At 36.0% G+C, this 16389-nt stretch overlaps 1 protein-coding gene across 1 annotated transcript in view; it reads right to left on the bottom strand.

Moving 5' to 3' along the window:
• The window catches only part of VWA8 (von Willebrand factor A domain containing 8), a 387125-nt gene that overhangs the window by 176015 nt on the left and 194721 nt on the right, over positions 1-16389 (bottom strand). Inside the window, exon 24 of the mRNA XM_032610892.1 lies at positions 15013-15089. Within this exon, the coding sequence (XP_032466783.1) occupies positions 15013-15089 (77 nt within the window). The remainder of the gene's footprint in view (positions 1-15012; positions 15090-16389) is intronic.

The raw sequence follows: 16389 nt of genomic DNA, 5'->3' as shown, positions 1-16389 counted from the left end.
AAAATATTGCAATAGTTCTGGCTTTGCTTTAAAGCTCTTGTTTTTATGTGACATATCTAACTGGTGACATCCTGTAGCACTGTGTGCAAGTCTGCTTTCAATCTTTGTGGCAGTGTTTTGTTTTGAATCATCATGAAGTGAATACATTTCATGTGTGATGTCCTCTGTAACCTTATTTTAGAGTCTTGTCTCTATCCAATCAAATCAGATGCTCCATCAATAGTTATACTTACATAATTTTCTGCCGATTCCATGTCATTTGTTTATGTTTACATTATTAACGATATTTTCAACCCAGGGTTGCTTCTTCAAGAATCTTTTAAACCACTATCCATTATACGAGGGCTGGCTTAGTTAACACTGGGTAACGTAAACCACAAATCTGCTAAACTGGGCACAGTAAACTGTTATGTGTTGTCATAACGTGCAATCAAACGAATACCTGAGAGCACCACTGTCATCTTCCCATAATACAAACTCCCACAATTCTCTCTGGATACGTCCCATTTCCCATATGTGACAAACTGAACAAATGAGCGTGCCAGTGTCAGTCAGTATACTAAATATTGGTAATGCTTATTTCATATTTTTAAAAGCAAAGTAAATATAAATTCTAATGTCTTCCCATGTTCCGGTGGATGGTCTTGAACTTCTTGGTACCTGCTCCCCACTTTAAGAAGCGCTTTGTACTAATGTTGTCACAAAGAAAGGAAACATCTGCTTGTGAAGGAAAAGGAGAAGGAAGGGTCTAAGAAATTTTCCTAGAAGAAAAGACTTTGGTTTGCATTTTGAAGAAAAAGTAAGAATTTTCCAGATAGACTTGATAGAGTGGGGCATTCCAGGCTATAAAAGCTGCAAGTGGCAAGTGAGGGAGTCGTGAATAGGCATGTGATTCTTGGGAACCACAAGCTGTTCATATGGATTAAGCCTGAGTATGTGGGAGAGAAAGGCTGGAAGTAGGACTAATGAAACAGATGGGGCTCAGATTAAGGACTATGGACTTGATATTGCTGGCAATGGGCACCATTGAAGGGTCTGAGCAGCAGAATAAGTGATCAACTTTATTGATGGAACGGTACGAGGCTTGGGAAAGACAGATTGAAGGCTGAGTTTTTAACCAGGAGGCTACTATAAAAATCCAGGCAAGAGAAAATTAGGAATGGATCTATGGCCCAGAGGATGGAATTGAAAGGACTTGGTCACAATTCTAGGTTGACGGAGAAGAAACTATTTTAATAGTCTAGGTATGGCTAGTGACTGTAGGAAAGGCAAAGAGGAAAATATTTGGGAGACCTAGAAAAATGTAGACATGATTTTGTAATAACTGGCTGTCAAGATAAACGACAGGGAAAGGAAAAAGGTATGTCGATTACAGACCAGGTGACTGGATACAGGATTCCATAAGCTCAGAGAGGAAACATCCATTCTTTCCTTTACCAATCATAAGCACTGCTTTACTGATACCCACCATGAATGAGGTATAGAAAAGGCGCTGGAGGACATTTATAAAGGAAAATTCGGTATGAAGAGATGGACATTTGGGATTTGAAATGCTCCAGAGATACCAATGTGGATATTTTAAAAAGAACACTGCAGATTCAAAGCTGAGAAGAGAGGAAGGGGCAGGAGATATATGGACAATACAGATTTATAGAGAAGAGATTTAATTTTAACTGGGTACCTATCACACACCGGGCACTGTCCAAGACACATGTGACATATGTCATTTAATACCTCCAACAAACCTATGATGAAATTCAGGCTCAAAGAGGTTTTACCCAAACTCAGGCTTTTCTTTTAAAAATTTGAGGCTTCTATTTTAGCTCAGTTTTATAATAAATGGTTTATACTTTTTGAGGCAATGCATTCCTAAAAACCATGCCTTAAAACAAATGAACACTGCTGACTATGTAGCACTACTGTCATCGGATCAGCTTCCAGCAGAAACCAGTAAATATGTATTAGGAAAAGTGTTCAAATAATACAGCAGCAGAATTTAAGTCCTTGGTGGAAAATGATATTCAATTATATACAACTTAAACCACTACCACTAAGAGTTGGTAAAAAAAATCACATTCAGAATGTGGTGTGTATAACATGAAAGACACCTTTGTTAGTAGATTGCTGAGGTTATAGTGCTATCCCTACTTTATTCAGTTTCACTCAGCTGCAGGCTCAGCCCTGCTCAGTTCCTGATTTCCTATTCTAACCAGGGAACGAGATACATGACTCATTGGTTTTGCTCAGAGAGGTTATAAATCTCCTATTTGGGGATGTACTGATACTAGGACAAGTATCCCTGGTAACCCTTGTCCCGAAAACCCTATTCCCCCTGGGTCAGACCCTGGCTAGGCCTGGTAACTTCGGCTGTTGGCTGGAATCTTATTTCAAACTATCACTAGTCCAAGTTCTCACAAGTCTCTAGTTACTATAATCTGTAATCTTTTATGGATCCATCTTACATAGGGTCAATTCAACCACTGAATCTCCAGAACAAAGCTGCTAGAATGTCTTGCTGTAAATCCCAGCACAATTATGAAGATAGTAACTGCGGCCAAACTTATTCATTTACTCCTTATCACATTACCCTATAAAACCTTTTATATCATTTCCATTATAGCATTGATATTTTCCAGTTTACTGAATTATTTGTTCATTGCATGCCTCCTTTTTACCACTAGAAGGAAAGCTTCATGGCAGCAACGACCTTGTCTATCTTGTTCATCACTGCATTTCTCAAGGCCTAGAACAGTGCCAGGGGCTGCACTCAATAGGAGGCTGAGTTTTCTGGTAGGGTATATTGTTGGTGTCTGGTAGGATATGTTGTTGGTGTCCTACCCAGATCTCCTTTGCTACCAAAGGCACCCATCCCACAGCTACTGTAGCATTGACTTCTAAAAGCTCACAGCTGCACTCCTCTCCAAAGAATTGCCCTCCATCACTGGGGAGTATCTTGTCCAGAAATGCCTGGGAAGTTAGAGGTTCTCCCTGATTCCTCTCCCGACTAATGCCTCACTGACATGGGAGCAAAGAAGCCTGGCTCTCTTACTTCCAGGTGGGATAACTGAGTAGTGCCATTTGTGCTCCAGAGCTTCCTGTGAGGAGGCTGAGGCCAGACTTCACCTAAAACCACTTCTTGGGGGTTCCCTGGCGGTCCAGTGGTTAGGACTCCATGCTCTCACTGACAGGGGCCAGGGTTTGATCCCTGGTCAGGGAACTAAGATCCCACAAGCTGCATGGGGTGGCCAAAACTAAAAAACTAAAAAATAAATAAAACCACTTCTTTTCTGCAGTCTTATCCTGATTCCTTCACTTCCCAGAAAGTTTCACCTAAAAGCTCTCCCTCTAAAATCACTTATACAGATATTTCCATCTCTGGCTCTGCTTCTAGAGTACCCAACCTAGATATCTGTTGACTGTTTGGATGCATAATGGAATAAAGTCAAATGAAATAAAGAAGAAATTCTTAGATTTTCCAGCAGTGCTCTTAATTCTCGCACAAAACATTACAGATATATATCCATTGAGAGAAGTAGATAACGGTGTTGTGAACTAAGTGATTGCATTAGGACACAAATCTACCTGCTTAATTTAAGCACCTCACCCCATCTCCTTCAGCTCATGGTGTCACTGTTGCTGTCATCTGAAGAGTCTGGCTACAGCAATATCTGTCTCACTTATAAGAATTGGCACTTTATAAAGCTCAACAAAAAAACCATTTTAGATCCTAATGAATTAAAAGATGATTGGGAAGTATATGACACTGGCCCAAGATACTTCTTCACTCTATCAGCTTAACTAAAGATGCTGCTGAAAGAAACCTGCAGGTGAAGCTCTCCAGAGAGAGGAGAGCAGGTTTAAGTGGTTGGAGCACAATGTTAAGCATGTTAAGATAATCTGATATTGAAACAATTGTAAGACTGAGTTTACTTTTTATTACAACTAAGGACTAAAAGTTTTAAAAAATTCCCCCCCCCCGCCCCTGCCATCAGAGCATCACTGATTTTACAGTGGAAGTCAGTGTGAAATAACGATTTTCTTAACAAAAATTTGCTTTACAATTTAAAAAAACATGCATACAAATGACTGGAAGGTTATAAACTAAATTGAGAATAGTGATTGACTTGAAGAAGGGGAGATGAGATTGGAGGTGGTGGTAAAGGGGACTTTAGCTATAATTAGTGTTTCCCTTCTGCAAAAAGAAGAGTAGAATCAAATTTGAGAAAAATATTAATAGTTGTTAAATATGAGTGATAAACTTGGGTATGTGCTACATGTTTTTATTTACATTTTTTTGATTTTTGAAATTTTTCTCAAACTAAAAAAGTATATAACACTTGAAAAGAATGTAGCTATTCTCTAGTGGCAAAGGATATAACAAAACTAAGAAAAAACACACACTGTATCAGTGGTTCTCAAGCTTATTTAGCTTGTGATTTAGGAAATAAAAATAAAAAAGAATCCCATAAAATCCTGCTTGTTTCCAGTCTTCTCTTCCAAGACAGTCTAGAGCAGCCTGCTGGCTGGGGTCTCCAGTTTCAGGGTCTGTCTGCAGCTCTGACTCACCCACCTCTATAACCTACAACAACCATTTGGTGAGTGCACCGAGAACGGAAGCAGTGTCCGCCTGGGAGGAACATCATATAAAAGATCACAGGAATTGATTTGGTTTACAATTTTATGAATCACCTGGGTGACAGAACAGAAAACAGAGCTGTTAAGTACACCGATGATACACCTCAGGAGAGGTGCATTAAGACACAAAAGAAGTTTAATAATCTGGAGAAGTAGTCAAGAAAACAGAAAATGAAATTTAATAAGGATATTATTATTGGAAAAAAAGGGGAAAATATAGAATAACTGGCCAAAGGCTTTGGGATCAAGCTGGGCAAGGATTAGAAATATGAAGCAAGAATTTAAAAAATCAAGCTATTATATGTAGATTGAAGTATTAAATCTAAGAATTGGTTGACCAACAACCTTAACACATGGCTAGTACTTTAGTGAGGTACTTACTAAAGTGCTACTATCACTAAAATACTATTTGATCAGCATGACAAAGTCAAGAAGCAGCACACTGCAGTGGTTAGAACATAAGGCTGAAGCCAGACTGTATGAAGACAGCTGTGTGACCTCAGACAAGTTTTCTAACCTCTCTGGGCCTCTGTCCTCATCTGCAAAACTGGGACGGTAACAGTACTGAACTCAGAGTTGTGTGCAAAAACGAGGTGCAATTTGAAAACAGTGTAGAACAGTGCCTAGCACAGAGTAGCTGCTAGTTACATGTTTGTTAAATGGAAAAGCAAAAATAGTACAGAAATTTAAATGGAGTCAAAAATTATTACAAACCTAAAGATCTACATGGACAAGTTAGAGGTAGTGACATAATTCATTCTGTAAGAAAAGGCAGTAGAAGGCATTCTTAGTGGGAAAACTACTGTCTAACTGCTGATAAAAATGTTTCTAAAATAGCCTTTCCAAGTTCATAATGGGGAAGATGAGACAGAAGCAGTATCCTGGCAGCCTATGACATCAGACACATCTCCAGTTCTCTATTGCTCTTATCAGAATGTCTTGATGGCTCAATAATATTTTTTTCCATGAGACTTCAAAAAAGCTTTTAGTTTTTCTATTTCTTACCGATACATCTATTTGCCCTTTGGGACTTTGTGAATTTCAAAATTTATACAGTCACATTCAGTTTTCTTCAGATTGAGGAAAGCCTTGTATGCTGAATTATGCTGTGCTTTTTAAAGCATGTCATCATTCACTCCAGGATATTTGATATGGAGAAGGTCAGTGCTACAGTTTTACACTTCCTTTTATCTCATTTGATTTCATAAAGAAAAAGTATACAAAAATATGAAAGGGGAAAGACAAGGGTTTTAACAATAACCATCTACAGTGCAATGCAGTAGTCCTCCCCTTGTCCACTCTTCTTTTCTCCTCAGCCTCCATACAGTTATCAACCTAAAATTAGCCAGTTAAACCCACTTCACCACTTCCCTTCTTCCCGTTTTCACTGCCAGTATGTTTGTTTGGCTCCAACAATTTTATCTGGATTACTGCAATCACCTCCTAGTATTCTCTGTGATTCAAGTCTCATCTGACCCTGATCTACCCACAGACTATGGTCCTAATGATCTTGCTTTAATGCCATCACATTGCATTCAGGATAAAATCCAACCTCAGCAAGGCCCATGAAGTCCCCACAAGGTCCACATCTTCCTCTTGGCATCAGCTCTTACATCTACCCACATACATTCCACGCTACCCAAGCTGCCTTCACTTCCTACTTTTAGACAGCTTGTTTTCTTTTTTTTTTTTTGCAGTACGCGGGCCTCTCACTGTTGCGGCCTCTCCCGTTGCGGAGCACAGGCTCCGGACGCGCAGGCTCAGCGGCCATGGCTCACGGGCCCAGGCGCTCTGCGGCATGTGGGATCTTCCCAGACCAGGGCACGAACCCGTGTCCCCTGCATCGGCAGGCGGACTCTCAACCACTGCGCCACCAGGGAAGCCCTATACAGCTTGTTTTCAATAACTGCAATGCCTTGTTCTGTGTTCTGCACTTAGAAAACTCCTACTTATCCCTAAAGACTCAGTTTGAGTGCCACCTTCTCCAGACCCCTTCCACCAAATCACATGCATACACTCAGAGGGTTGGGTACCTCTCTTCAAGGGTCCCACAGAACCTGCACATGTTTCTTTCTTGGCTTATATACAACACTGTATTATAAATGTTGATGTATTCTCACCCACTAACAAGCAAGCAAGCAAATCTAGTCAAAATCAAGATCATCATCTATACAGTCAGCCCTCCACACCCACAGGTTCTGCATCTAAGGACTCAACCAACTGTGGATTGAAAACATTTGAAAAAAAAAACTCTCAAAGTTCCAGAAAGCAAAACTTGAATTTGCTGTGAGCCAGCCACTATTTATATAGCATTTATAACTATTTATATAGCATTTACATTGTATTAGGTATTATAAGTAACCTAGAGATGATTTAAAGCATATGGGAGGACATGTGTAGGTTATATGCAAATACTATGCCATTTTATATAAGGGACCTGAGCATCCTTGGATTTGGGTATTCGTGGGGGTCCTGGAATCAATCCCCTACAGATACTAGGAATGACTGTACATCATCCGTGCCCCCAAACAGCTATGGGCAAACAACAGGAATCTAATACATACAAATTAGGTGAAATGAATTAATATATAATGAATAAACCTGACTCCTGCCTTCAAAAAATTCCTTATTTAGTTGGGGAGGCATGACTGGGGGAGGGGTGGATGGACATAAGATATAGAAATTATAATGCAAATCAGAGTGAGAGGAAGTGGGGTATGTGGCAAGAAACTAATACTTATGAGTTAGCCTGAGTATTTAGGGACCTAAAATGTGCCAGACATTGTGGTTGGTCCTTGGCAAACATTTTCACCTAATTTTCACAACCATCTTGAAGGGTATTATTATTTCAATTTGGTAGGTAAAGAAATTAGGACTCAAGGAGTTCAAGGCCACATAAAAGTTAATGGTAGAACCTAGGGGCAGGAATAAAGACGATGCAGATGTAGAGAATGGACTTGAGGACACGGGGAGGGGGAAGGGTAAGCTGGGACGAAGTGAGAGAGTGGCATGGACATATATACACTACCAAATGTAAAACAGATAGCTAGTGGGAAGCAGCCGCATAGCACAGGGGGATCAGCTCGGTGCTTTGTGACCACCTAGAGGCATGGGATAGGGAGGGTGGGAGGCAGACGCAAGAGGGAGGAGATAAGGGGATATACGTATATGTATAGCTGATTCACTGTTATAAAGCAGAAACCAACACACCATTGTAAAGCAATTACACTCCAATAAAGATGTTTAAAAAAAATCTAAATGATTAAATTTTTAAAAATTGTTAAATTTTTTAATAATTATAAAAAAAGTTAATGGTAGAGACATAATTTTATCTTTTAAAATCCATGTTCTTTCTATCACAGTGGTACAAATTCAGTCCTGTGGAGTTTCAGAGGAGGGAACAAATACACCCAGAATGACAAATCAGAAAAGTTCCATGCAGAAGTAACCGTGGACCAAATCTTGAAGTATTCAGGGAGAAACAGAGTATATTTTAGAGGGAAGAATAAAGACAGGTATGCATACAACTTCAAAACTTGTGAGTAGGACAGAGAATGGTTCAGTCTGGAATAAGTTGAGCATACATTGGGAAAATCTCACTGAAGAGAAAGTTGGGACTTTGCTGGGGGACCTGAAAACTCTATATTTACAATGGGCACCAGTATTAGAAAAATAAACAAGCATATGGGTCATGCTAATGATTGGACCTGTGCCGTCATCTTCTTATATGAAGGGTAGCAGATGAAAAAAATCTGGTAACATAAGACTTTCAAAACTAAGATAATTCTGATTTTAATACAGAAGTATACTTTCATCCAAGGAGGAAATATAGCTACAGAAGTTGACATGTCGAGTGTCCTCTTTAATGTCAAATTAACATACTATTGTGGGAAAAGAAGTAACTAAATACACTTCACAAATGTGAGCCATGTAGTCTCCTCTGCTTGAAACATATACCATAAAAGTCATTATACTCATTAATCTTTTAAATTATCTAAATCATACTCTTAGGACAACAGCTTGATTTTAACTAAAACATGAATTGCCTAGCTTGCTCATTTTATGAGATCTGATCGTGAAAACATAAGATGGCCATACTCAAAAGTACGTTGGTTGTATGTTTTCTTCATGTACGTTTGGGGATGGTTTTACTTATCAAGATTATGTTTTGAATGGCACATAACCAATTTGGTTGGAATGCATCCATAAACTAAACTGAGTGTGACTGATTACTTAGATGGTAACATTCAAATCCATTAAAAGGAATCTGAAATTGACAGAGTTAATGACATTAAATAGGTCACCCATAGATCAGAGAAGTTCCGAACATTTTTTTTGACTGCTATTTTTAGATCTTTTAAAACATATGTTTCTCTTAAGGCAATTTCATGAGCTTTAATTTTATGACAAATATAGTCATAAAGTTGTACATAATAAAGAAAAAAACTGTCCACATTGAAATTAGTGGGAATGTCAGTCTATTTAATGAAAATCCTTTAATAATATATATTTTAAACAGAAATGGAGATTTTTTTACTTCCAACTTTACATAACAAATTAAATATCAAATACTGACAAAGAGAGGTACCCCAGTATCTAAATGAGCAGATAGTTTGTTTGTAATACTATCATCAACCAATGATATAGCAATGAGTGATATAAGCAAAAATAATAAAAATCTGTAACTTTGAAAATTTTATTACATTTTGAATTTAGAAAGTTTTTTCATAGAAAATATATTTATGTAGCCAATATCAGAATTACCATGGGATATAATCAGCAGGTACTTCTTTACTATTTATGAATTATTTGTTACTTTTCAACAAAAGATTGACATTCAACAAAAGGGACATTCTAGGTAGAAAGTAAAGCATAGTACAGTTGGCCCTTTGTATTCACAGTTTCTGCATCATGGATCAATCAATCTCAAATTGAAAATACTTGGGACAACAAAAATTTCCAGAAGTTCCAAAAAGCAAAACTAGAATTTGTCATGTGGCAACTATTCACACTACATTTACACTGTATTTACAACTATTTATACAACATTTACATTGTATTAGATATTGTAAGTAATATAGAGATGATTTAAAGTATATGGGGGGATGTGCACAGGTTATATGCAAATACTGCACCATTTTATATAAGAGACCTGAGCATCTGTGGATGATAGCATCCATGGGGGTCCTAGAACCAATCCCCTACAAATAATGAGGGATGACTGTATCTCTAATCTTCTAAACTTTCTAAAGTACATTGAATACTGTCTTCTTCTTGCCTATACAAAGATATTAGAATAAAGACCTAAGAGATATTAAAAATGACCTTGTCAACTTCTATTACTCAGAGATGAGAAAACCAAGACTCAAAAAGAGATTCAAATATAGACAGCCTCAAACACATATAAAGGTTGAAAATCAATTAATCATTCATATAAAAAGTTAAAAAATAAACAGCACTTTAAATCCAAAGAAAATAAAAGAAAGGGTATAATAAAGATAAAATCAGAAATTATTGAAATAGAAAAGAAACATACAAAAGAGACATTCAACAGTGCCAAAAGCTGGTTGCTTGAACAGATCAATAATACTGATAACTCCTGGCAAAACTGATCATGAAAAAAAGAGAGAAGGCAAATAACCAATACCAGGAATAAAAATGATAATATCATTTCTGGGCCTAAGGACATTGAAATATCATAAAGTGGTATTATAAACAACTTTATGCCAATAATTAGAAGACAAGGAATAATTCCTAGAAAAATAAGATTTATTAAAACTTCTTTTTTTTTAACACCTTTATTGGAGTACAATTGCTTTACAATGGTGTGTTAGTTTCTGCTTTATAACAAAGTGAATCAGTTATACATATGTTCCCATATCTCTTCCCTCTTGCACCTCCCTTCCTCCCACCCTTCCTATCCCACCTCTCTAGGTGGTCACAAACCACCTAGCTGATCTCCCTGTGCTATGCTATTGTAAATAGAGCTGAATGAACATTTTGGTACATGACTCTTTTTGAATTATTGTTTTCTCAGGGTATATGCCCAGTAGTGGGATTGCTGGGTCGTATGGTAGTTCTATTTGTAGTTTTTTAAGGAACCTCCATACTGTTCTCCATAGTGGCTGTATCAATTTACATTCCCACCAAGAGTGCAAGAGTGTTCCCTTTTCTCCACACCCTCTCCAGCATTTATTGTTTCTAGATTTTTTGATGATGGCCATTCCGACTGGTGTGAGATGTTATCTCATTGTAGTTTTGATTTGCATTTCTCTAATGATTAATGATGCTGAGCATCCTTTCATGTGTTTGTTGGCAATCTGTATATCTTCCTTGGAGAAATGTCTATTTAGGTCTTCTGCCCATTTTTGGATGGGGTTATTTGCTTTTTTTAAATTGAGCTGCATGAGCTGCTTGTAAATTTTGGAGATTAATCCTTTGTCAGTTGCTTCATTTGCAAATATTTTCTCCCATTCTGAGGGTTGTAACTATTAAAGATAATGAATTATAAGCAAAAGGCCTGTTTACAATGAATGTGATGGTAACACAGACCCAAGAATAATTACTAAGTACATGCTACATTTCTTTGCTTCCCTTCTTGCTGCTTGTATTAACTAACCTTCATAATCTACAATCAGAATTAATTGAGCTAGCTCAGCCTAATATATCTTTCTTTAAAAATATTCTAATGTCCAATATACAGAAATCTAACAACTGCCTCACCATACAAAGGGACCCTCATATAAAGTGACTTCCATATTTCTGAGCATAAATTTGAGAGCTGATTTCAACCTCTGAAGTCATCCTTAAGAGAAAAGTTGGTTTTCTGCTTGATTATTTTAAAATATAAAATTTAAATTCATTTGTCTTGGCTTTAATTTATAAGTGGCATTAGTAATATACTTCATTAAAACTTTCAAGTAATTACGTATTCTTAAGAGCACCACTAAACAGTACAGACTAAACACAATGAAACCAAAATGAAAGAGATAAAATAGCACAAATAAGAATGAATAACTGCAATGCTCACTGTATCAACCTTAAAACATAAAATATGGGTCTTGCCGCGTGTCTTGTGGCTCAAAAACTGGAACTGTGATATGTTACAAATAAGTTATTCAGGTGAAACTAGCAAACATTTTGATTCTTTCATTATTTCCCCCAAACTTTGTTCATGTAGGAAGAAAAACTGGTGGAAAGGCTTAAAGGTGAGGAAAAAAAGGAGTTATTTTTTTAGATTAAGTGGAACATGAAAGACTGAAATAATCACAAACAAGAACAGTATTACAGCTCCTTAAAGATAGAGATTACGTTTCTTATTTCTTTCCATATCTCCTAAAACACCTAGTCCTGTAATCTTGACATAGTAAATTCTTAAAAAAAGAAAAAAGGTAAGTTGAAATTCCTAGGTTTACATAAGGCATAATTCATAGAAAGAAGAACTGTGAGATGATATGGGAATAGGCTAGAAATTTTCTGAAGCTATGTATTAGGTGAGCTATAGAAGTATAGGAGCTGAGATGACCTTGCCATGTCCTATTCAGATTAGTAAATTAAAATTTGTACAAATTTTGTTAAATTTATTTCTAAGTATTTCATGTTTTTATGCTATTATAAAAGGTATCTAAATATTTTAATTTTCCCATTGTCCATTGCAATTAGATAGGAATGCAACTGATTCTGTACGTTGACCTTGTATCCTGTGACCTAGCTCAATTTACTTTTTAGTTCTGATCGTTTTTTTCTTTTTTTTTTTTATTTCTTAGGGTTTTTAATATACACAATCATGTTGTCTCTAGACAATTTTACTTCTTCTGTTTAAACATATGTGCCATTTATTACTTTTTCTTGCCTTACTGCACTGGCTAGGACCTCTAGCATAATGATGAAAAGTGAATATTCTTGCCTTTTCCTCAATCATAGGAGGAAAGTATTTAGTTGTTTTTTTTTTTTTACCATTAAATATAAGTTAGTTATAGGTTTTCCATAGAAGCCTCTTAACAGGTTGAGGGAGTTTCCTGCTATTTGTAATTTGCTGTAACATTTTATCATGAATGAGCACTGCATCTCATCAAGTGGTTTTGTTTGTTTGTTTGTTTTTTGGCAATGACTGAAATGATCATATGGCTTTTCCTTTATGCTGTAAATAGAGTGAATTAAATTATTTGATTTCAAATGTTAAACCAACTTTATATTCCTGGGATAAAACCAGCTTGGTTATGATGTATTATCCTTTTTATATATTGTTGAATTTGATTTAATACTTGTTTCAGATTTTTGTATCTATGCTCATGGTTAATACTGAACTGTAATTTTCTTATATTATGCAGGTTTGCTGGTAAAAAATACTCTGTTTTTGTTCATCCAAGAATGCCTGCATTTCTAAAGAATGTTTTGCCAGATATGCTATTGTATACTGACTTTTTTTTTCTTCTTTTGGCTCTTTAAAAACAACTATTTCACTGACTTGTGGTATTTATTTCTCATGACAAGTCAGTCATCATTTTTATGATTTTCCTCCTATATGTAATATGTCTTTTTTTCACTGGCAGCTTTAAAGATTTCCTTTTCAATTTTCAACAATTTGATTATAATGTACTTTATTGTGGTTTCCTGCTTACCCTGCTAGAGGTTCATTGAGCTTCCTGGATTGGTGACTTCATGTTTTCATCAAATTTGGAAATTTTTTCACCATTACATCTTTAAATATTACTCTGCCCCGTTCTTTGTCCTTTTATTTGAAACTCTAATTGCCCGTATGTGAGACTGATTTTTTAAAGTTGCTATTTCTGTACTGAGAATTCCTAATTATTCCCTCATTATGTTCATTCCCCCTTTATATGCCCTTTATATGCTTGAACATATTTAAGGCAACTGTTTTATAGTCCTTGTCTGCTAATTCTATCATCTGTCATTTTAGGGTCTATTTCTATTGACCATTTGGGGTCTATTTTCTGCTTATCTGTATGCCTAGTAATATTCTATTGAATGCTTCATACTGTGAATGATCTGTTGTTAAATGTTTGGATTTTGTAGTCTTCTTTCATTGCTCGGTAAGTTTGTTCAGCTAAGCAGTTAATTCACTTCTGAATCAGCTTGATTTTTTTCAAAACGTTTTCCCCCAACATACATCCCCTTAACTTTTAAAATCATTTTGTATGAGAAAAACTTACAAAATAGGGTTAAAAAGCAAACATCCGTGTTTTCTCAAGCGTTATTTTTAAACTTATTAAGGGTAGGCATAAAGTAGCTTTTACTCTAGGGGCAGATTGATCCTACTTCTAAAGCATAAACTTTACAGGATATCTTGTGAATACCAGGAGTAAGTTTAATGAAGTCTCTTAACCATGTGGGAACTCTGGTAATTGTTCAGCTCACCAGTCCCTAGTGGTTGTTCCTTTCCCAGTATTTGTGAGTCTTGTCCAGTTTTATAGCTCTTTACTGTGGTAGGACTAACCTGGTACTAGTTACTCCATCACAGCCAGAGGTGTAAATGCCAAGAAGGAGTTTTTGACCATCTCTCAGCTTCACTTTGGTCCTCTTCTCTTTCTCCTTTAGTCCACTAACTCTACCTTCTTTTCTCCTACATTTTCCTCTCAAGAACACATCATTATTTAGTGAAAGGATCCAAACCAGAAACCAATTCTTGTAACTCAATCCAGTGTTATTTCCACTACACAATATTTTTGTTAATTTCCTGGGATTAAAACAATAACAATTCAGTCTACTTTTAAGTTGCTTATTACTTGGTATATTCCTTGATTTTTTTTTTCTATCTCCCCTTTGGTGGATCTGCTGCTTATATTTTATTTTTAAAATATTCAGAACAGGTTCATTGATAAAGCTAAAAACAATCCATGTTGAGAAAATCTATTTGATTAAAAGCTATCCCTGGACCAGCATTCTGACCACGCAAAATTAAATAATCCACAATGTGTTTTCAAAGAAGGCAAGGAGACTAATAACTTACTGCTTCATAGTTTTGACTTCCTTATCTCACACCTGAGATTCATATAGCTTATGTTTCTCCTTGTGAGCTATTTTAGCTTCCTGTTAGAGAGTGGGCTTAGTCTCTACATATTTTTCTTCTAATTTAGGAGCCTTTATGTTGATGAAAACTGCTTCCTGAATGTAATGTTCATCACTCTTTGTCCACAAAATATCTATTAATTCATGTTTATAAAGCATTAGTAACTTTAAAAATAAATTTTGCATGGTTTTATTACCTTTTAAGGAGAGGAGAGATAACAGTAGGAGGAACAGAAATTAAACTGGTGTATTAAAAATGGGCCTTTAAGAAAGTATTTTTAAATTGTACTGGGAGCAAAATAAATGACTAAACCAGATCTTAAGAGGTTGTGGGTTTTATCCTCTTACCTGTGCAGCTGGATATATTCTCGAGGTCTGTTGAGCAGGTGAAGGAATCTATCAACAATCTTGTTTTTTCCTACGCCCTGTAATTACACAAAGAAGCATTAAAAGTAACTTTTGTTTGGAGGTAAAACAAACCAGAAGAATCTCTTACCAAAACCTACTTACTGTTTTAGCTTATTGTTAATGAAAACCAAACGAGTAAACGTATATAGCACATCTTCTATGACATAAAGGTTTTTTCAAAAAAAAGTTTACTTCTAAATACAGTAGCTCTAAGTTCTTATTTAAAAGGAAATTCATAATTATTTTTAACCTTCTGTGACTTGTTTTTTCTATTCTATAATTTTACATTGAAGTGCAGACATTAGAGCAGAATATTATCTATTTCAGATGTGAAGAATGGCATTAAAGGAAATCAAGTAAGTGTAAAAACAATGACTTTTCTAATCAGCTCTTCAGAAGTGTGGTTTTAGTTATATAAAGATAAATATAATACTGTACTTCTGTTTTAATCAAACACTAATTTCTTCTCCTTTTATCCTACTTTTTAGTCCTTTAAAACCTTGGAAACCTAAAATTATAACCAGGGTTTATTAATGTCTCAACTATATCTGCTCTTCCTAGAAATGCCCTCATTTCCTTACCACTTACTGATGGAGAGAGTTGCTGTCCTTTCGTAGCAGACAGACTGCTAAAAATGGAATCCACTCCCATGCTACTGCTCCATTTTAAAGTCTTCACTTAGAGGTGGAATACTCTATTAATGGGATGTAAATCTTTTAACAAGTGGGTTGTGTGGGAAGAGTAGAAGTAGTTAAAAAAGCTGAGTTCTGTAACATACGTTCCAGCAATAAATAACACATTGATTTCTTATAATGTTCACATTCGAGTGTATGGTAAAATAGCCATGTGGGCTTTAAATGGCGTGTCGCAATCAATGTAAAATTTTAAGTAAATAAATTCAGGTGAGTAAAATGTGTGTTGATATATCAGCTCTGTTCAAGAAACCTAGAGAAAAACATATATCATAAATGCATTGTAATGTCAGAAACACAAAGGATTTCTTGAAAGAAACAAGTCATGAAAAACTACTATGGGGAGGTCCTGCTCCCTCCCCACTTGCAAAATTACAGAATCAGCCATGCCTTTTCAAACTCCTCCTGAGCACTGTTTTAGGAGCTTACAAGGCCCATAAATGTAGGACAATGCAATGTGAAGTCCCAGGCTGCCACTAAGAAGCTCTTTTGCTATGTCTTCTATAAATGTGTTTAAAAAAAAATTCAACTGAGTAAATTTTAAAGATCTTATTTTTTAAAGTAAATTTATTTATTTATTTTTGGCTGCGTTGGGTCTTCATTGCTGTGCACAGGCTTTCTCTAG

The sequence above is a fragment of the Phocoena sinus genome, chromosome 18 (assembly GCF_008692025.1).
Source record: "Phocoena sinus isolate mPhoSin1 chromosome 18, mPhoSin1.pri, whole genome shotgun sequence".
NCBI lineage: Eukaryota > Metazoa > Chordata > Mammalia > Artiodactyla > Phocoenidae > Phocoena > Phocoena sinus.
This window is presented reverse-complemented; position numbering and strand designations above follow the sequence as displayed.